This window comes from Neoarius graeffei, chromosome 10 (assembly GCF_027579695.1).
Source record: "Neoarius graeffei isolate fNeoGra1 chromosome 10, fNeoGra1.pri, whole genome shotgun sequence".
In the NCBI taxonomy this organism is placed as follows: Eukaryota; Metazoa; Chordata; class Actinopteri; order Siluriformes; family Ariidae; genus Neoarius; species Neoarius graeffei.
Window position 1 is genome coordinate 19,130,735 of NC_083578.1, and position 22,471 is coordinate 19,153,205.

General features: G+C 41.7%; 1 protein-coding gene across 1 annotated transcript; it reads left to right on the plus strand.

The window, feature by feature from the left end:
- The first annotated feature begins 306 nt into the window (after positions 1 to 306).
- Positions 307 to 20,785, plus strand: csf1b (colony stimulating factor 1b (macrophage)). The gene is made up of 8 exons (XM_060930736.1): positions 307 to 500; positions 8,233 to 8,346; positions 8,768 to 8,830; positions 12,335 to 12,505; positions 17,536 to 17,728; positions 17,864 to 18,006; positions 19,985 to 20,028; positions 20,580 to 20,785. The coding sequence occupies exons 1-8, from the start codon at positions 450 to 452 to the stop codon at positions 20,641 to 20,643; spliced, it is 843 nt and encodes a 280-aa protein (XP_060786719.1). The 5' UTR covers positions 307 to 449; the 3' UTR covers positions 20,644 to 20,785.
- The last annotated feature ends 1,686 nt before the right edge of the window (positions 20,786 to 22,471 follow it).

Consider the following 22,471-nt stretch of genomic DNA (forward strand, 5'->3'; position numbering starts at 1 on the left):
TCATGTATTAGACTATAAACCTGTGATTTGAATTACAGCTGGCATTACTGTTATTCAGTCATTTATTATGAATAAAGAAATCCTTCAACTATTAATAACAAGATTCCTGACCTAATTCAATCATATAACATAATAATAAAAATAAACAAGTTCTCAACAATGTCTACAACTTCGATTATAGCAGTAATGCAGGGAGAGAGAGAGAGAGAGAGAGAGAGAGAGAGAGAGGTGGGAGGGTAAAACCCAAAAACAAGGAGTGGAGAAGCGACAGGCTCTGTGGTCTTGATATTGTGGATTGTAACTCTGCTCTGCTCTCATACGGACTAAAACTTTACCAATCAATTGCTCTGTGCTTTCAAAATGGTCTTTTCTTTGACTTGAAACTCAACAGGCTTTCAATGTGCTCAAATGCATCTACGTGAAGAACAAAACTTTCACCTGCTGGATCCATGAGCCAGATGACCCTTTACACCTCTGCCCACATTCTCCACCAAACCCAGGTACGTACAGAGAGGATCTGAATGGAAAGTGATCTGAATGTATGGATGAATTAAAGAACTGATGCTCTCTTCCAGATGCTCCAGATTTCGTGAATGAAAACTATGAAACAAATATATACAGTATATATAAAAGTTCAATAAAAAAAAACTGTGAAGAAGAGAGTAAGTCAGTGGTTTCTTGGAAGCCTGGGAAAATTAGTTAATGCATTTTTTTTTTGGAAATTTTTACGAGACTCATTTTTTTATACCATAGCTCTGCTGGATACTTGATTCTGATTGGTTCAGAATGTGTTGATTAAATTTCTGTAACAGCGACTCTGATAGCAAGGTGAATACAGATTTATATTAACATGCTTATACGTTATCATATCTATAGAAACAACTCGTTCAAATTTAAAAAAAAATCTATAGTGAAGGGGTTTTTTTTGTGAAGGATGATTATTTAGCATTTTTGAAAGGAGTCTCCAGAGCCAGCACTTTGTAACGACCAGAAATAAAGCTATGACATGAGAGAGGCTTTAGGACAGAGGACAGTTTCTCGGTAACATAACCAGCTGCTTTTTTTTTTTTTTGTCTTATTAAGTTGAGGGAATGACTGTTTATATCTGCTATAACATAAGTGATGAGAACAATTTATTTTGCTGACATTCCACAACATTAACTTCAACTATAAAAGTCAAGTCAAGTCAACTTTATTGTCAAATATGCTATACATGCTCGACATACAGCACAGATGAAATATCAGTCCTCTCTGACCCATGGTGCAAACTGGCAATGCAATAAATAAAAATAGAATAATTGAAAAAAAAACAAACAATATAAACAGTATAAACACTCTAGATAGGAACTGGACAGACTAAACACTCAAACAATATAAACAGTATAAATAAACAGTATAAACAGTAGATAACAACAAGACAGACTAAACACTCAGACAGACAATATAAACAGTATAAACACTCTAGATATTAACTAGACTAAACACACACACACACACACACACACACACACACACACACACACACACACACACACACACACACACACAAATTGGTACAAATAACCAAACAGTCAAGGGCACTTGAGGTATAGCAGGTAAACATGCAATAAGCAGAATAAACAAACTAGCAGCTGTTAAGGTGAGGTAGTGCGGAATAGTGCAAATGGGCGAGGTAAAGTGAGATGTGCGGTCCCTGAGTTCAGTGTGTTAATGAACGATGAGATGTATGTATATGTGTGTGTGTGTTGGGGGGGGAACTGTGAGGATGACATGTCAGATGCTGAAGGGGGGTGTGCGAGCAGAATCTGTGGCAGGGGGCAGAGGGGTGAGGAGGGGCAGAACAGGGAGGGAGTTGAGCCTCCTGACCGCCTGGTGAAAGAAACTGTTCTTGAGCCTGCTGGTTTTGGCCCGGAGACTCCGCAGTCTCCTCCCCGACGGCAGCAGGCTGAAGAGGCTGTGAGATGGGTGGGTGGGGTCACCTGCAATCCTGATGGCTTTGCGGGTGAGGCGGGAGTTATAGATATCCATAAGAGAAGGGAGAGAGACACCAATGATCTTCTCAGCTGCTCTCACGATGCGCTGCAGAGTCTTGCAGCAGGACACGGTGCAGGCGCCGTACCACACAGTGATGCAGCTGGTCAGGATGTTCTCGATGGTGCCTCTGTAGAATGTGTGCATGATGGGGGCCGGGACTCTTGCTCTCCTCAGTTTGCGGAGGAAGTACAGACGCTGTTGGGCTTTTCTGGCCAGTGATGCGGTGTTGTTGTTCCAGGACAGGTCTTCAGAGATGTGCACACCCAGAAACTTGGTGCTGCTCACCCTCTCCACTGCAGCACCAAAAAAGAATCAAAAGTATGACATCATATTTTAATTACAGTAAAAAGAACCATTACATTACTGGCATTTAGCAGATGCTCTTATCCAGAGTGATGTACAACATACCCAGAGCAGCCTGGTGTCAGTAATCCCGGTGTGAAGGAGCAGACTACAAACACTCAGGACTACAACTCCCATGACACACAGTGCCCTCTGTCCCCAGCCTACTGAACTACAGCTGTCACGAATTTCCTTAATCACCGTTTCCACTATTTAAGCCGCTCATTCACACCACTCCAGTGCGAAGTATTGTCCTGCCAATTCAGTACATACCGAGCCTTGTATCTTTTCTGACTGTCTCTAGTGTTTCCTGACCTTTTGCTATTTCGTCTTCGTTTTCACTCTTTGTCTTTTCCACATCACGTTGTTCACCGATCGCCTGACCCTTGCTAGTTTACCAACACCGATTTAAGTCACACATTTTGGTTTTGTTGACAGTTTGCTGATCTGTTATCTCCGCGCATACATCAGTAAGTGCCTGCACTCTCACAGGATACGTTGCCATAATGGATGTAACAGAGGGTCCTAAACAGACTGCTCTAAACATGCAGGGGCGTTTGTTAGGAGAACATCAACAGATGCTCGCCGACCTCAACACCCAGATGATGCAGCTCGTATTTGTGATATCGCAGGCCCTCCTAGAATGCTCTGAGCCTCCTCCTAGCCCATTGCTTCAACTCCCCACTCCAGAGAAGTTTGCTGGAGATGTCATCGCATGTAAGGGTTTTTCACTGCAAAGTTCTATGTATTTTTCCATCATACCGCATTTATTGGAGGAGCACAAGATCGCAAAATTTATATCTTTTCTCTCGGGCAAAACACTTCACTGGGCCACCGCAGTTTGGAATAAGGGGCATGAGCAAACCAAGTCCTATGAACAATTCTTCACCATGTTTAAAAGGATGTTTGATCATGAACCAGAAGGGATAGAAGTTGGAGAGAGTCTTCTCACCAGTTCCCAAGGCTCCAGAAGTGTTGCTGAATATGCCTTGGAATTCAGGACACTAGCAGCTGTCAGTGGGTGGAACAATCCGGCACTGAAAGCGGTCTTTCGCCAAGACCTATGTCCAAAGATTGTTAGTGAACTGGCTTGTAGAGATGAGAACCTCACTCTGGACTCCCTCATTGACTTAGCTATTTGACACTGACCATCTATCCATCTCAACACCAAATCTGCCCAGTCTATGGAGGATGGCTCACCCATGGAGATCTCACGCACCCTTCTAACCCACGCCAAACTTGCTAGGCGATGCAAGGAGGGGTTATGTTTCTACTGTGGTAGCCCTGAGCATAGCATCTGGCAATGTCCCGTATGACCAGCCCGAAAGACCCCAACAGAGAGGCCTGTAAGCTCCACAAGTCCGGTGAGAAAATTCAGTTCTAAATCCTTTACCATCCCAGTCCTACTCAGGGTAGGGTCCTCCACTCATGTCTTATCTGCTTTCGTTGATTCAGGGGCAGAGGGGATCTTTATCAGTAGTGCCATCATGCAGAAACTTGACCTGCCTACCATCCTTGACCTTTTGCTATTTCTTCTCCGTTTTCGCTCTTTGTCTTTTGCACATCACGTTGTTCGCTGATCGCCTGACCTTCCCTTGCTAGTTTACCGATACCAATTTCAGTCACACATTTTGGCTTTGTTGACAGTCTGCTGATCTGCTTCCTCTGTGCATACATCAGTAAGTGCCTGCACTCTCACAAGGGGAGTAGGTGCCTTGCTCAAGGGCACTTCGGCCATTCCTGCTAGTACAGGGAATCAAACCAGCAACCTTTTGGGCCCAAAGCTGCTTCTCTAACCATTAGGCCATGGCTTCCCCCAAAGAAAGAGAGTTGTAATCACTGAAAAACAGCTTTCGTATAAGAGGAATAAAACACTCTGGGATGCCCAGTTATTGAAAAGTAACCCATCACCCAATCATAATCTAGCTGTTGTTACATACACTTTGTATTCATTGAGCCAGTTTGTATCGTAAAAGCTGGCTTTTAGAATTCAGCTTCTTTGTATCATCAGAGAGATTAGGAATAAAGATAGTGGGGTTTTTTTTTGCCTTCACTAATATTTTTGTCATGTTCCTCGGGTCTTTATGAAAGATGCCATAAAAACTACCATCTGCAAATAAATAGGATGTGTGGAAAACATCATATTGACTCTTTTCATTCGTGGTTTTACAATGACATAAGCTCTCCTTTCTACAACGATCTTACACTTGTTTCTCGTCAGTGGTGGAAACTTGTGGCTTTTGTATCACCGTCAGCTCAATCCACAGTTCTCTGCTTGCATTGTATTGTACCTCTCTACCCTGCCAAAAAAAAAATCTAGCTTGATCAGATCAGCTACCAGCTGCAAAAACAGGCTGAGCTGGTCAAGTCGGTAGACCAACGTTACCAGTTGGTAAGGTACAGTGGATATAAAAAGTATACACAGCCCTGTTAAAATTGCAAGTTTTTATGATATGAAACCAAGATAAATCATGTCAGATCTTTTTTCACCCACTGTTAATGTTATAAAGCAACCAACAAAATTCAAGTGAAAAACAAACAGAAAAAAAAACAGGTTGCATATGTGTGCACGTCCTTTGATAATGGGGCATGTGACTGTGTTCAGAATTAACTAGTCACATTCAAACTCGTGTCCAAAAGTAATTATCAAACACCTGTCATCGATGAAGTGATCCTGATTTCATCCGACTGCTGAAGCCGTGGTTCACAGCGAGCTTACAAAGCATGTTCAGGATCTCACTGTCAGAAGGTATCGATCAGGAGAGGGGTATAAAAGAACTTCCAAAAAATTTAATGTACCACTGTGAACATGGAACACTGTGGAACGCCTTCAACAACAAAATGAGAAAATGGAGTACCACAGTGACATTAGCAAGAACAGGACATCCCTCCAAAATTGACAAAAGGACAAGATGCTTGTCATAGAAGCTGCCAAGACTACGAAAACATTAAAGGAGCCTCCCCGCATGCGACAACAATTTTTCATATTCTTTACATCTGGGCTATGGAGAAGAAGCCTTTATTTGTCACATATACATTACAGTGCAGTGAAATTCCTTCTCTGCATGTAACCCATCCGAAGCAGTGGGTTATAAACACACATATGCCGCTTTTCCACTACAAACGCGGCTGAGTCGGGCTGAGCCATGCCGTGCTGAGTCGAGCTGAGCGGGGCTGTTGGAGTTGCATTTCGACTACAACTGCGCTGAACCGTGCTGGCTGGAAGTGGGTGGACACATTGGGTGGAGTTAGCGAAAGTGGGTGGACGTCACGTGATGTCGTTAAGCGGCGCAAACAGTGACATCAGTGATCTTTTAAGCGGTAGTCTCACGACCCGGATAGTAAACAATAAACATGGAGTCGTTAGTGTTGCTGGTCTTGGTGCTGTGGCTTGTTGTCACCGACAACGCCAACAGATACTGGCAAGAGCGTATAGATGAGGCGAGGTGCATAAGGCTTCAGAAATTCTCGTAATTCGTAATTATTCTTCTTCCGGGTTTGCGGTGTTTACAGATCCCAGTGTGCTCGCGGGGCGTGTGTGGGCATGTGAGGACACTCCTCCTCACCAATCAGTGCACAAGGGAGTGTCTCCTCACGCCCCTAGCCCCACTCGGCTCGGTTTGGCTCGCTTCAGCCCCACTCCAAAACCGTGCGAGTTTTGGGGGCTGAGTAGGGCTGAAGCGAGCTGAGTCGTGCTGTTCTGAGGTAGTCGAAACGCGAGCTGTGTCAGGCTGAAGTGAGCTGAAGCGAGCTGAAGTGAGCTGAAAAAGGGTAGTGGAAAAGGGCCAATACATACCCAGAGCAGTGGGCAGCTGCTCTACAGTGCCCAGGGAGCAGTTGGGGGTTCGGCACCCTGCTCAAGGGCACTTCAGCCATGGATGTAAAGGGAGCAGAAAGCGCTGTTCATTCACTTCCCCCCACCCACACATTTTTCCTACTCGTCCAGGGAATCGAACCAGTGACCTTTTAGTCCTAGACCTGCTTCTCTAAATTTTAGACCATGACTGCCTGCAAGAAAAACCTGTCTGGTTCTGAACCATTGACCTTTTGCATATCAACAAGGTGGCTATGGATGCCATTTCTCACAAGAAAAAAAAAAGCCAAACCTTGTATCACACAAACACGATAACTACTACAGAAACTGTTCATGTCAGAAGTGGGATATGAACCCACACCTTCATCCAGAGACTACTGTAGAACCATCTTCAGGAAAGAAGTCTGAAACTTGACTCTGGCAACTTACACCACACAGCCATCATGACACTACGGAGCTGTAAAGGTAGCGGTGGGCTTTAAGCCCAGGATCTCTTGTTAATGAGGTAAGCACTTTGACCAACTAAGCCACAGCACCACTAAGATAAATGTATGGACCCCATTTCTCACAATAAAAAAAAATTGCCAAACGTTGTGGCAAAATGTGGTATGGTCTGATAAGAAAAATAGTAAACACTCTTGAGTGCTACCCAATCAGCAGCTCCTTCACAGAATGGCAATGGGTATGGGATCATCAGGAGTAGGGCTTCGTACCGGTACTGTGTACCGGTACTGTACCGTGAAAATCGATTCGGTACAGGTCCAAAATACCGGATCATGAAGTACCGGTACTGTACCGATATAAATTTACACCAAGTATCTGCTTATTTTGTGACTGAAGATGCGTAAATCCTACCACAAAGACGAAAATTTAGCACTGGAAAAGACGTAAAATGCCGCGCTGAAACTTGAAATCAGAGCCATCTTTGATTTGAGATCCTCTCGCCACAGTCTCACGAGACCTTGCGAGAGCTTGGCTGATCCAGCGTTCTGATTGGTCAAAAAGACTCAAAAGCAGGTCAGCCATTTTTCCTTTGCTGGCATTGGCGGCCTTTGTTGCTTTGTGTAATTTTGCCGGGCAAGTTAAAGGCCGCGGACTGCGCGTAGTCTGTAGTACTCTAGTGTAGTCACTTCTCGCTGTGAGACAACTTATGACTTTTTGTCCCAAGTTAACTATACGGTGACTGAGAAGTGAGGTAGGAAACCTAGTTATGTTCGGTTTTCTTTGAATAAAGATACTGACAAGTTGTCAACAGTTTATTAATGTTTCTGTCATTATTGAAGAAGTTCAGAAGAATTTGTCAAATTGTTCAGGTACAGGTACAGGTCCGGACCTGTACCTAAACCTCTGTACCGGTACCTGTACCTGATGTTACGTTTAGGTACGCAGCCCTAATCAGGAGGGACCACCCACTGAGATGTTTTAGTGGGACGGTTTTGCTGCGTACACCTCAACCTATCTTCTGTGGCTGTAGCCCTCACTGTTGCCAGGTCAGCTCAGTTGCTGCTGATCATTATTGATGGCTACATGGATGCTATTTCTCACAATAAAAAAACAAAACAAACAAACAAAAAATGCTAAATCTTGTGGCAAAATGTGGTATGGTCTGATAAGACCAAGTTAGAACCTTTTGGGCATAATTCTAAAAGGTATGTTTGGTGCAAAAACAAGACAGCTCATCACTGAAAGTACACCATGCCCACTTTGAAGCACGGTGGTGGCAGCATCATGCTATGAGGCTGCTTCTCTTCAGCTGGGACTGTGGCTCTAGTCAAGAAAGAAGGAATCATTGATAGCTAGTTTTGGTAGCTGGTATGGAGTTTGACCAGCTGTAATTTTCAACAGGGTTGTAAATATATCCATCCATCCATCCATTATCTGTAGCCGCTTATCCTGTACAGGGTCGCAGGTAAGCTGGAGCCTATCCCAGCTGACTATGGGCAAGAGGCAGGGTACACCCTGGACAAGTCACCAGGTCATCGCAGGTAGTGCTGTATAATGAATTTTATTTAGATTCTGTTTTTTGTTGCTCATATGTCCAGGTGAAGAGTGTGTGTGTTCTTGTGCTCCTGTATATTCCTCTGTCTATGATGGACATCCCTGGACCATGCAGGCACTCCATAACTAAAGATCACCTGCTCCAGATAAGTAATCTAGTGAGTGGACCTTATGTTGTATTTTTATTCATTGCAGTATGTGACAAAATATTCATACTCATGTACAAGTAAATTACAAATGCAGACTTGTTTTTTTGTTTATGCTCTTAAGTTATTCAACTAATGAAGGTCCTGATAAAATTCCGAATAAACTAGGAGAGAAAAGCCTTGCCACTGGTCTTTATGTGCATGTTTTGTAAAACGTTTCAATTGGTTGTATCAGCAAAAATCCACTAAATACTATTTAAGACAGGATGGCACACTCATTGCAAATACATTGCAAGGCTCATTTGTGTTTCTGCTTTTATTGACGGTACTCTGTGCTTTATCCATCATATTGAACGAATATGACTTTCTATGATGTGGAAAGTCAAGCAATTGGGAAACGATGATGTCAGCTAATATTTATACTCTTTCTCAGATCAATAACCAGCTGAGGAATGGATGTTCAATATCCTACTTGTTTATTGAGAAGAGACACATGGTAAGACTATTCACATTCACAATTAGTTCTGATTCTGGAAAGGGAATTATACATTCAATTTTCTTGCCAAAGTGGAATTAGGATTAAATCATGTTCCTATAAGGACTGTGTAGTGCCCTGCTCCTGCTTTCAAAGACAATGTCACTGGTTTGTTTTTTTAGACATTTGCCAGAATGTGAAGAGAACCACAGGGTATTACAAAAAAAAAAACCAACCAACCACTCTCTTAAAAATAACTGCTCATTCAACAACCATTCATGGCCAGGAACCAAAGTCAAAGTCCCTCCCATGCCAAGACCTGGTCTTCCCAGGCAGTCTCCCATCCCAGTACTAACCAGGCCCCTGAAGGCACACTGGGTGGCGCCGATCTTCACTTCTATATAGCTCTTGGCCTTTCATGCAGCTAGTTGGGGGGGGGGGGGGGGGGGGGGGGCTAGTCCTCTGGTAACCGCAAGAGTTTGACTCCCCACTTGCATCTGTATTGCAGCGTGCCTTGCCTGATGGCACCATTTTTATGATGGTCTTTGATATGACCCGATTGCAAGTAGAACTCACAAGCTCCCGATCAAGAGGTGGACATGCTAACCACTAAGCCAGCTAGCAATCATGGGCAGGAACCAAGGGAGCAAAATTGACCATGCTGTCTGGATGGGAGGGATGGTATTTCTCTTTTTCCCCTGTCAATCACAATGACACTAGTCAATCGCAGGCAACGGTGAGTATATGTATGCAGAAGGGGGTAGATAGCGCTCTCCTCCAAATGTGGTGCAGGATGAGCAACAGTTTGAAAAGATGAGTTGGATATGAAATATTTGATTTCCAAGATCAGATCAGATTATTGTATAATTGGCTTGTTCTTGGATATATTTTTCATTCTACCTTCTGTTGTACAGTGTGCTTTTTTACAGTGGGGCAAAAAAGTATTTAGTCAGCCTCCAATTGTGCAAGTTCTCCCACTTAAAAAGATGAGAGAGGCCTGTAATTTTCATCATAGGTACACTTCAACTATGAGAGACATAATGGGGGGAAAGAATCCAGGAAATCACATTGTAGGATTTTTAATGAATTAATTGGTAAGTTCCTCGGTAAAATAAGTATTTGGTCACCTACAAACAAGCAAGATTTCTGGCTCTCACAGACCTGTAACTTCTTCTTTAAGAGGCTCCTCTGTCCTCCACTTGTTACCTGTATTAATGGCACCTGTTTGAACTCGTTATCAGTATAAAAGACACCTGTCCACAACCTCAAACAGTCACACTCCAAACTCCACTATGGCCAAGACCAAAGAGCTGTCAAAGGACACCAGAAACAAAATTGTAGCCCTGCACCAGGCTGGGAAGACTGAATCTGCAATAGGTAAGCAGCTTGGTGTGAAGAAATCAACTGTGGGAGCAATTATTAGAAAATGGAAGACATACAAGACCACTGATAATCTCCCTGATCCGTGTAAAGGAAAGAATGAATGGGACCATGTATCGTGAGATTTTGAGTGAAAACCTCCTTCCATCAGCAAAGGCATTGAAGATGAAACATGGCTGGGTCTTTCAGCATGACAATGATCCCAAACACACCGCCCGGGCAATGAAGAAGTGGCTTTGTAAGAAGCATTTCAAGGTCCTGGAGTGGCCTAGCCAGTCTCCAGATCTCAACCCCATAGAAAACCTTTGGAGGGAGTTGAAAGTCCGTGTTGCCCAGCGACAGCCCCAAAACATCACTGCTCTAGAGGAGATCTGCATGGAGGAATGGGCCAAAATACCAGCAACAGTGTGTGAAAACCTTGTGAAGACTTACAGAAAACGTTTGACCTCTGCCATTGCCAACAAAGGGTATATAACAAAGTATTGAGATGAACTTTTGTTATTGACCAAATACTTATTTTCCACCATAATTTGCAAATAAATTATTTAAAAATCAGACAATGTGATTTTCTGGATTTTTTTTTCTCATTTTGTCTCTCATGGTTGAGGTATACCTATGATGAAAATCACAGGCCTCTCTCATCTTTTTAAGTGGGAGAACTTGCACAATTGGTGACTGACTAAATACTTTTTTGCCCCACTGTACATGTCTGATAACTTGCTGCTGTAACATAATTTTCCAGCTTGGGATCAACAAAGTAAATCAATCAATCCATCCATCCATCCATCCATCCATCCATCCATCCATCCATCCATCCATCCAATGAAGAGTGTTGGTTTTTGGTCATTCAAATCAATACAATTTTATTTGAATAGTGGTTTTAAAAATAGATATAGTCACAAAGCAGCTTTCCAAAAATTACAGCTGTACAGATGAGCAAGCCAAAGGTGATAATGGCAAGGAAAAACTCTATGAGATGGCTTTGAGAGGAATCAGATCAGTCTTGTAGTCGAGTCTTTAAACCTCAAGTCCGAGTCCAGTCTCGAGTCCCCAGTGTTCAAGTCCGAGTCAAGTCCAAGTCATTAAAAAATTTTTCGAGTCAAGTCCACTATTGATCCGAGTCGAGTCCGAGAACAAGACTCCAACCGTACCATTTGACGGCGGCTGTTTTAGCACCATTAACATTAGTTTGTTCCTGAACATGACTTATGAACAGGTGAATGTGCTTCTCTTTATCAGGGAGTGTGAAATATTCTGTCAGAGATGGTTGGGAGATGGATGTAAGTGCAGAAGGTGTGTTTATTAATACAAGTGAAGATGGTAAACAATCCAGAACGGCAGGCAAAATCGTAAAACAGTGAAACAGGCAATAGGTTGAGCGAGGCACAGGCTATCGTAGACTTGGCAGAATCAAAGAGGAAAAACAGGAAATCAGGGATCAGGAAACCAAACAAGGAAATATGGCTCGGTAATGTGTCAGTAACGCATCTCAACACTTTGCAAAGTAAGTGTGTTTTCACAGTTTTTATATAGGTGTGCTGAGTGCACCTTAATCCTGTGCAGGTGCGAGTCATTTACGGCGTGCCTGAGAGTCTATCTGATGCACGTGCCAAGGCGCACAGGTGTGACACTCTTGCACGACATTAGTACAAAATTAATGTAGATATAAATATCTTATGCCAAATTATTATGGCATGTTACAAAAAATGAAGAAAAAATCCGAGTCCTCATCTCCAATTTATGAGTCCTAATGCAGTTAATGTACAAGTCCGAGTCATTAGTGCTCAAGTCCAAGTCGAGTCATGAGTCCTTAAAATTAGGGCACGAGTCGGACTCGAGTACGACAAGCCTGAATCAGACTCAGAAGGGAAGCCATACTTTTGTGACATATAACAGTGAAAGGATAAACCACTGTCGGTCAAACATGACCAAGTGTGTTAACGGTCACTATGAAGATAATAAAGGCGAATGAAGATCCTGGGATGAACACAAGACAAAATTTATAATTACACCAGTTCATTGGTACAAATATACAGTATCCAGTTATCCACAGAAGCAAAGGTGAGTCAGAGAAATGTTCAAATGTGGCTTTGACTTATAACCAGGCTACTAAGAGTCCTCACAACTTGCCTGTCTGTCTTTCAGAGCTCAGTGTGCTATGTAAAGGCGGCTCTTCCACATGTGCTGGATTTGCTGAGTACCCACTTCAGATATTCCCGAGGCACAGAGAACGCTCTGTCAGTCCGTTCTCTACAGAACCTCATACACAACATCTACTCGCAGCACTGTGTGCCACCGCTTAATGAAGAATTCGAGGTGTGTATGTTTCTGACCGTTTAAATGCAGATGAGTGCAAAAGTTTGCATACCCTTAGGACAAAATGTAGATCTCATGGATGTTGCCCCATTAACCCGAGTATCCAGAGAATGTTTCCTCATTTAAATATAGATCATTAATGTTATAGTTGTTTCATAAAACAGATTGACAGTCTTACAAAGCAGGGATGTAAATCAAATCTTGGCTCTTTGAGGTAAACATTTGTGGCTGAAAATTAGATCTAACCTGCTGTTTTGATGACTGGGTAGCTTAGAAATTATGGCCAAAGTCATTTGGAAAAAATGAACATTTTGGTATTTTACTAGAAATCAAAGCATCAGTAGTGTTGAATGCCGGTTCGATGCTCTGGACATCTTTATTTGTAAAAGAAAAAACATCCTTAATAAGCTCAAAAGTACCGACTACAGACTTTTTCTCTCGGCTATTCTGTAATAAAACAGAATAGCATTTTCTTCAGCTCATAATGTGCTTGACTGAGGAGAACTAGATGTGATGACAGGAAGGTGTAAATATGTGCAGAACACATTGCGTCAAAACTGTCCTTGAGCCACTGTAGTTCTGGTTCACCAACTACAACGATTACACAACTACACAATGGGTTCGCTCCAAACAACAAAATGACCTCAAGGAGACACAGTGTAATCTAAATTTCATCTCGTGTTTACTGTTCCTCGATCCGCAATTGTCTCATGAGCACCAAAATCTTAACAACCCCGACATATTTATGAAAAGCAATTACTTTTTCGAGTGCCAATTTTAAGCTCAAGCAAAAACATATTGGTATTCAACACCTTGGGGTTGAAAATTTGTGTTTGGAGAGATGAGACTGACGTGAAGCGAAAGAAAAACAGGATTGGGTTCTGTTGCACTTGTTTGTTGCTTTATCTACAAAAATTTACAGAGTCACCATATTAGAAAAGTGGGTGGTGAAACAATATCAAGACCTCAAATTGTATGTCTCATCTCATCTCATCTCATCTCATCTCATTATCTCTAGCTGCTTTATCCTGTTCTACAGGGTCGCAGGCAAGCTGGAGCCTATCCCAGCTGACTACGGGCGAAAGGCGGGGTACACCCTGGACAAGTCGCCAGGTCATCACAGGGCTGACACATAGACACAGACAACCATTCACACTCATATTCACACCTACGGTCAATTTAGAGTCACCAGTTAACCTAACCTGCATGTCTTTGGACTGTGGGGGAAACCGGAGCATCCGGAGGAAACCCACGCGGACACGGGGAGAACATGCAAACTCCGCACAGAAAGGCCCTCGCCGGCCACGGGACTTGAACCCGGACCTTCTTGCTGTGAGGTGACAGTGCTAACCACTACACCACCGTGCTGCCCAAATTGTATGTCTCGAATTAAAAACATGCAACATCATATACGGTGTAAACAAATGCCATACAATATTAAAAACATTATCTAGCCCAGTGTTCAAGTGAAAGTTCTGAAGTGCTGCCCAGTCCCACGTTTTGTTGCCTGAAAACCTAACTGAAAATAGGCTAAAAAAAAAAAAAGAGTACCTCAATTAATGTAATAAAGTAAGCGTGAGCTAGTTGTGCACACTAATAGATTCATAAACATGGATAAATTCCTGTACAAGGGATGACTTGGTCTATAGAAAAGGATAATGATTCATCAGTTCCATGTGATCAAACTGAATTACACAAACACAATTTGTTTTCATACATTCAACATGATTTGGTCATCCATCCATTATCCGTAACTACTTATCTTGTGCTGGGTTGCGAGCAAGCTGGAACCTATCCTAGCTGACTATGGGCGAGAGGTGGGATACACCCTGGACAAGTCGTCAGGACACATAGAGACAAACAACCATTCACACTCACATTTAGAGTCACCAATTAGCCTAACCTGCATGTCTTTGGACTGTGGGGGAAACCGGAGCACCCGGAGGAAACCCACACAGACACGGAGAGAACATGCAAACTCCACACAGAAAGGCCCCTGTCAGCCACTGGGCTCGAACCCAGAACCTTCTTGCTGTGAGGTGACAGGGCTAACCACTACACCACCATGCCGCCCCGGAGTTGAGCATGTATCTTCAAAACCTTGAATAAAACTGATTCATGAATTGATCATACTCACTCTACAAGGCTCATTGACTCCCATGGGGCACAAAGGTTAGCCCATATGGTCCAATCCCACAGAAGAGCTACTGGAGCACAAACTGCTGAAAAAGTTAATGCAGGCTAAAACAGGAAGGTGTCAGCATTCAGTTTTTCAGCAGTTTGTGCTACACTACTGTAGCTCTTCTGACTATATGGGCTAGCCTTTGTACCCCATGTGAATCAGTGAGCCTTGGCCACCCATGACCCTGTTGCGGGCTCACCAGTTGTCCTTCCTTGGACCACTTTTGGTAGGTACTAACCACTGCATACCAGAACACGCTTCAAGATGTACCATTTTGTAGATGCTCAGACCCAGTCATCTCGCCATCACAGTTTGGCAATTGTCGGAGTCACTCAGATCCTTACGCTTGCCCATTTTTCCTGCTTCCAACACATCAACTTCAAGAACTTATTGTTCTCCTGCTGCCTAATATATCCCACCCTTCGAAAGGTGCCATTGTAATGAGATAATCAGTGTTATTCACTTCACCTGTCAGTGCATAAACTTATGGCTGATCGGTGTACATGGAATTATGTTGGAAAAAAAAAGTTACAAAATGTGTTTCATATTTTAGATTCTTCAAAGTAGCCAGCATTTACCTTGATGATGCTTTGTACACTACCGCCATTATCTTAACCAGCGTCACGAGGTAGTCACCTGGAATGTTAATTAGTGGACGAGTTTCTTGCCTTCTGAATGCGTTTGAGATCGAACAGTAAATAATAAAAAAAAACAGTAAATAGCCCTATTCAACACCACAACTGTAGTAATCAATATTATGTTGATATGTAAAAAGAAACGACATCCATCATTACTTTAAGACATGATGTGACTTTTAATTAATAAAAATAAAGAAAAAAACATTGAATTAGGAGGTGGGTCCAAACTTTCGACTGGTTCTGTATCATATATATATATATATATATATATATATATATATATATATATATATATATATATATATATATATATATATATATATATATAGTACAACCCTGATTCCAAAAAAGTTGGGACAAAGTACAAATTGTAAATAAAAACAGAATGCAATAATTTACAAATCTCAAAAACTGATTTTGTATTCACAATAGAACATAGACAACATATCAAATGTCGAAAGTGAGACATTTTGAAATTTCATGCCAAATATTGGCTCATTTGAAATTTCATGACAGCAACACATCTCAAAAAAGTTGGGACAGGGGCAATAAGAGGCTGGAAAAGTTAAAGGTACAAAAAAGGAACAGCTGAAGGACCAAATTGCAACTCATTAGGTCAGTTGGCAATAGGTCATTAACATGACTGGGTATAAAAAGAGCATCTTGGAGTGGCAGCGGCTCTCAGAAGTAAAGATGGGAAGAGGATCACCAATCCCCCTAATTCTGCGCCGACAAATAGTGGAGCAATATCAGAAAGGAGTTCGACAGTGTAAAATTGCAAAGAGTTTGAACATATCATCATCTACAGTGCATAATATCATCAAAAGATTCAGAGAATCTGGAAGAACCTCTGTGCGTAAGGGTCAAGGCCGGAAAACCATACTGGGTGCCCGTGATCTTCGGGCCCTTAGACGGCACTGCATCTTATACAGGCATGCTTCTGTATTGGAAATCACAAAATGGGCTCAGGAATATTTCCAGAGAACATTATCTGTGAACACAATTCACCGTGCCATCCACCGTTGCCAGCTAAAACTCTATAGTTCAAAGAAGAAGCCATATCTAAACATGATCCAGAAGCGCAGACGTCTTCTCTGAGCCAAGGCTCATTTAAAATGGACTGTGGCAAAGTGGAAAACTGCTCTGTGGTCAGACGAATCAAAATTTGAAGTTCTTTATGGGAATCAGGGATGCCGTGTCATTTGGACTAAAGAGGAGAAGGACGACCCAAGTTGTTATCAGCGCTCAGTTCAGAAGCCTGCATCTCTGATGGTATGGGGTTGCATTAGTGCGTGTGGCATGGGCAGCTTACACATCTGGAAAGACACCATCAGTGCTGAAAGGTATATCCAGGTTCTAGAGCAACATATGCTCCCATCCAAATGACGTCTCTTTCAGGGAAGACCTTGCATTTTCCAACATGACAATGCCAAACCACATACTGCATCAATTACAGCATCATGGCTGCGTAGAAGAAGGGTCCGGGTACTGAACTGGCCAGCCTGCAGTCCAGATCTTTCACCCATAGAAAACATTCGGCGCATCATAAAACGGAAGATATGACAAAAAAAGACCTAAGACAGTTGAGCAACTAGAATCCTACATTAGAGAAGAATGGGTTAACATTCCTATCCCTAAACTTAAGCAACTTGTCTCCTCAGTCCCCAGACGTTTACAGACTGTTGTAAAGAGAAAAGGGGATGTCTCACAGTGGTAAACATGGCCTTGTCCCAACTTTTTTGAGATGTGTTGTTGTCATGAAATGTAAAATCACCTAATTTTTCTCTTTAAATGAAACATTTTCTCAGTTTAAACATTTGATATGTCATCTATGTTCTATTCTGAATAAAATATGGACTTTTGAAACTTCCACATCATTGCATTCCGTTTTTATTTACAATGTGTACTTTGTCCCAACTTTTTTGGAATTGGGGTTGTATATACTGTATATCTTCAACACTTGTTTGGAAAACAACTTCATCCAAAGCAATTTATAAGTGATACAGAATCCAGTCACACAGCTAAGCAGGCTGAGGGGCCTTTTGGATCTCTGGTAGTCATACAATTTGAAACCAGAGAAACTTAACCACTAAGCTTTTACTCTGTCTCCTGTAGTTATAAAGGTTTCAGCAAAGGGGGGTAGGATAAAGCCCTCTCTTAGAATTGCCAACTGCAGCGAAATCTAAAAGAAAGCATGACTTTTCCTCCAGGAGGACCCAGTGGCATTTCTGAAGCAGTTCACAGATTCCCCTGTTCAAGCCTTACAGAGAGTCAAGGAAGTGCTGGATATCTACCTCCAGCTCATCACACAAACACACACAACTGTGGACTGGAGCTGCACAGTGGAATACAGCAACTACACAACTGTTGTCCTTACAGAGCTGCCCAGCACATATAGTACAGGTACACTTTAGATAAACAGATGATACGTTTTCACACGTTTTACCACATTGGATTCTTAAATGTGATTGGTCAGAAGACCACATAAACTAATTAACCACATGGACAGGAAAACAGTGTTGTGTGTATTTTTCTCAGAGACCACACTTGTGATGCTGGGACAGAATAAGCAGGACTCGTCTGATTTGAGTTTCTATAAACTGGGCTTCGTCGTGTTAGCAGTGAGTGGGGGAATCGTCCTGCTCATCATTGTCTCTTACCTCATACACAGAAAGAGAAAGGTAGGTCTTCCTGAAGTCTTTGTTTGCTAAATGTGTTCTACACACACTCAGCTTTGGAGCATTCCAAGATCATGGTGATCATGTCTAATCTTCCACACACTGTTCACACTGGTGTTGTGAAAGTTGTGGTAAGAGATCTGTGATAGCCTTTAACCAGAGGTGGATAGTAGCGTGATACATTTACTCCGTTACATGCATTTAATTCCAATAAATTGTACTTAGTAGTTGTTTTAACACATAGTACTTTCCACTCTTACTCAAGGACATTTAATATTCAGTGCGTACACACACACACACACACACACACACACACACAAACAGCTGTATCGCTGTCCTCTCTCTCCTCTTTATCCTGGAAGATTTATGAAACTATCCTCTGACAAAATTGCCTTAATTTATGTAATTTGGTAAATATTTAATTTATTATTAATATTTAAATTTAGGAATAGTACTGGGGTGGCATGGTGGTGTAGTGGTTAGCACGGTCACCTCACAGCAAGAAGGTCCGGGTTCGAGCCCCGTGGCCGGCGAGGGCCTTTCTGTGTGGAGTTTGCATGTTCTCCCCGTGTCCACGTGGGTTTCCTCCGGGTGCTCCGGTTTCCCCCACAGGTTAGGTTAACTGGTGACTCTAAATTGACCGTAGGTGTGAATGTTTGTCTGTGTCTATGTGTCAGCCCTGTGATGACCTGGCGACTTGTCCAGGGTGTACCCCGCCTTTCTCCCGTAGTCAGCTGGGATAGGCTCCAGCTTGCCTGCGACCCTGTAGAACAGGATAAAGCGGCTAGAGATAATGAGATGAGATATATATATATATATATATATATATATATATATATATATATATATGTAATAAATCATCATATGAAGTTACTTACTACTTGTGTAATCATTTTCTGAGATTCTTTTGTCTTACTCATTATTTTGATGAGTACTTTTACTTCCACTTGAGTCATTATTATTTATTATTATTATTATGGGCGGCACGGTGGTGTAGTGGTTAGCGCTGTCGCCTCACAGCAAGAAGGTCCAGGTTCGAGCCCCGTGGCCGGCGAGGGCCTTTCTGTGTGGAGTTTGCATGTTGTCCGTGTGGGTTTCCTCTGGGTGCTCTGGTTTCCCCCACAGTCCAAAGACATGCAGGTTAGGTTAACTGGTGACTCTAAATTGACCGTAGGTGTGAATGTGAGTGTGAATGGTTGTCTGTGTCTATGTGTCAGCCCTGTGATGACCTGGCGACTTGTCCAGGGTGTACCCCGCCTTTCGCCCGTAGTCAGCTGGGATAGGCTCCAGCTTGCCTGCGACCCTGTAGAACAGGATAAAGCGGCTACAGATAATGAGATGAGATATTATTATTATGTAACAATACTTGAGTACAGTTTTTTGCTTAATCTATGCACCTCTTTATCTAATTTGGACCAAGTGACCTGATATTATGTTAATGATAGGCCTACACTTGTTATTGGTTTTGCTGCGAAATTCAAACTACTGTTATGTTTTGGTTTCCATTTTAAAAGCCAAAAAATGGCACAATTCAAAGCAAAAGTTGTTCATGGATAGAACGTTTTTGATGTTTTGTGACATTTCTTAGTTGGATTTACAAAACCCCACTCACAGAAAGTTCGATTAATGAAATAAAGAGACAAGAAGAACTAAAAAAAAAGACGACTAATGCATCATCATTACTTTATGTTAATGAGGAAAAAAATTATGCTAATAACCAGTTTCCTCCAGAGCCTCATAAAAATACAATATTCTTTTTTGTTTGTGCCAACAACATTTACTTAAAGCTGCTATAGGTAACTTTTGGATTGAGAGATTATTTTTTTGATGATCCTTTGGTAGAAATGTATCAGCAATCTATTACAACTCTGGGGGGAAATAAAATCCAAATCCATCACCATAAGAATTTTTTTTTTTTTGGTGGTTGGTCTTGTACATACTACAGTTAGATATCACAGCTTTATTTTTTCCTTCCCAACAGAGATTTTATCCACTTCAGAGACAAGACATGGATCTAGACACATGGTAAGACTGTATTATCTTCATTCTTTAGTAATCAGGTGGTGATTCATTTTCTATAACATGAGCTCTTAGAATATTGCTAGCTGCAGGACAAATCACAGGTTTATACTGCGGGCTTACGTGCTCGTTTCTATAACAACAACTGGTTCAGACTGACTTGTATAGATGATGCTCTTCATGATCTATGGTTAATAATGAAGTGATTAAAAAGGTGTTGGAGAAAAAAAAACACTTAATAGGTGATATTGTTTAAAAATAATGAAAGGAGTCTCCAATATCAGCAATTTGTAAGGGTCAGAAAGTTTCCTGCCACAGGGAAGTCTTCAGGATAGAGGACGTTGCACTTTCTGGTTTCTCTCTAATATAAGCTATGTTTTATTTATTTTTTGCTCATTACCTTGTTTTTGTTTTACAATGTGAGAAATGAATGAGACAGAAATTACCTTAAAGAATTTATTAGGCTAATTATAATTTTATTCTCTGGTATGCACTGCTTAAATGGCTAACAAGTAAAATCAAAGTGAGCATTCATATAGCTCTCTCTTCTCCTCCAGGTCCAACGTCAGTCATTTGGATTTCTGCTCAACAGCTTTTAATCGAACGGATCTGATAATCTGAAGATTTTGCCAACTCCAAACTGCACGCCTTACCTTGTAAATTTGAGATTTATGTTTTCACAAAAAAAAAAGCACATCTTTGTATAATCAAAGTTACATGTTAATGGTCACTGTCTACACAAACTTTTACAACGTTGTATAAATCTTTGCCTTATTCTGAGCATATAAATGCTGTTCTATTATAAGATTGTTTTCAAATAATTATATATTTATTACTGCAACACCTTATTTTTGCTACAACATTTTACATAACTTTTTTTTTTAAAGGTTCTGTTTCTTACAAAGGAAAGGGTTTGTAAAAATAAACCTGCTTTCACAGATTATTTCCAGATCTTTTCCTCTCTAAAATAACAGTACTCACTCGAGAGATAACGTCCTGTCACAGCCACCTGATAAAATCGTCTTGTTATGAAATGCTTGAAAAGTTGCTGACAAAAACGCACTAGACAGAAGACGCTAACCTGCCTTTCAGCAATGCTCACACACTTTCACTTTGAAATAATGAAAAGGAATTTGTGCAGCACAGCCATTTTGAGAAGAGAAAAATGTCACACGAGTGACCCTATATCCTGTTTCAGTTTATATGACAGGATGTCATCTGTGTTCAGATTCAACAGACACACACACCCCCCCCCCCCCAAAAAAAAAAAAAAAAAAAACACACCCACAACTACTTATCACTCTTCACTGATCCTCCAGGAATATGAGTAAACAATGTGGGGGGGAAACGCATGCATACATAGTCAGGCCAGAAAGTCTGCACACCCCTTTCAACCACCCCACATTTTATTACATGACAGACTTATTTTACAATAGATTGAGTTCATTTTTTTGCCTCAAACATAAAGATAAAACTTTATCCATAAAACAGAAATTTGATTTACATAATCTACCAGATGCCACCCAAGACATAGAAACAAACACACAGTCATCATAAAAAATAATTTAAAAACTATTAAAAAAAAAAAAAAATCTACACACAATCGCCAATAATTATAAACTGAAGACAGGTTTTTAGAAAATATGCAATTTTATTTTACTGACAAAAACAGATTTAGGGGTTACATATCGGTACACACCCTTAGCCTAATACTTGGTTGATTACAGCTTTAAGGCATCTTGGGAAAGAAGCTATGAGCTTGGCACACTTGTTTCCAGACATTCTTGCCCATTCCTCTTGGCATATCCTTGCAAGCTCCATCAGGTTGGATGGGGAGCATCGGTACACTGCCATTTTCAGCTCCTTCACAGATGTTCAATTGGATTCAGGTCTGGGCTCTGGCTGGGCCACTCAAGGACATTCACAGACTTTCTCTGAAGCCACTCCTTTGTTCTCTTGGCTGTGTGCTTCAGGTCGTTATGTTGGAAGGTAAACTGTTGCCCCAGTCTGAGGTCCAGAGCGCTCTGGAGCAAGTTTTCTTCAAGGATCACGGTGTACTTCACTGCATTCATCTTTCCCCTCTATCAGCACTAGTCACCTCATTCCCAGTGCTGAAAAACATCCCCACATCATGATGCCAGGTGATCAGCAGTGCCTGGTTTCCTCCAGACGTAACACTTGGTATTCAGGCCAAAAAGTTCAATTTTGGTTTCATCAGACCAGAGAATCTTGTTTCTCATGGTTTGAGTCTCCTCTCGGTGCCTTTTGGCAAACTCCAAGTGGGCCATCGTGTGCCTTTTACTAAGGAGTGGCTTCCGTCTGGCCACTCTACCATAAAGGCCTGATTTGTGGAGTGCTGTCTGGATGGTTGATCTTCTGAAAGCTTCTCCCATCTCCACAAGGATATGCTGGAGCTCTGTCAGAGTGACCCTCAGGTTCCTGCTCACCT

Coding starts and splice junctions, on each gene's coding strand:
- csf1b (XM_060930736.1), top strand. CDS start 450: ATGAGCCAGATGACCCTTTACACCTCTGCCCACATTCTCCACCAAACC. Junction 8,347..8,767: donor TGCTCCAGATAAGTAATCTA/GTGAGTGGACCT, acceptor ACTCTTTCTCAG/ATCAATAACCAGCTGAGGAA. Junction 20,029..20,579: donor GACATGGATCTAGACACATG/GTAAGACTGTAT, acceptor CTTCTCCTCCAG/GTCCAACGTCAGTCATTTGG.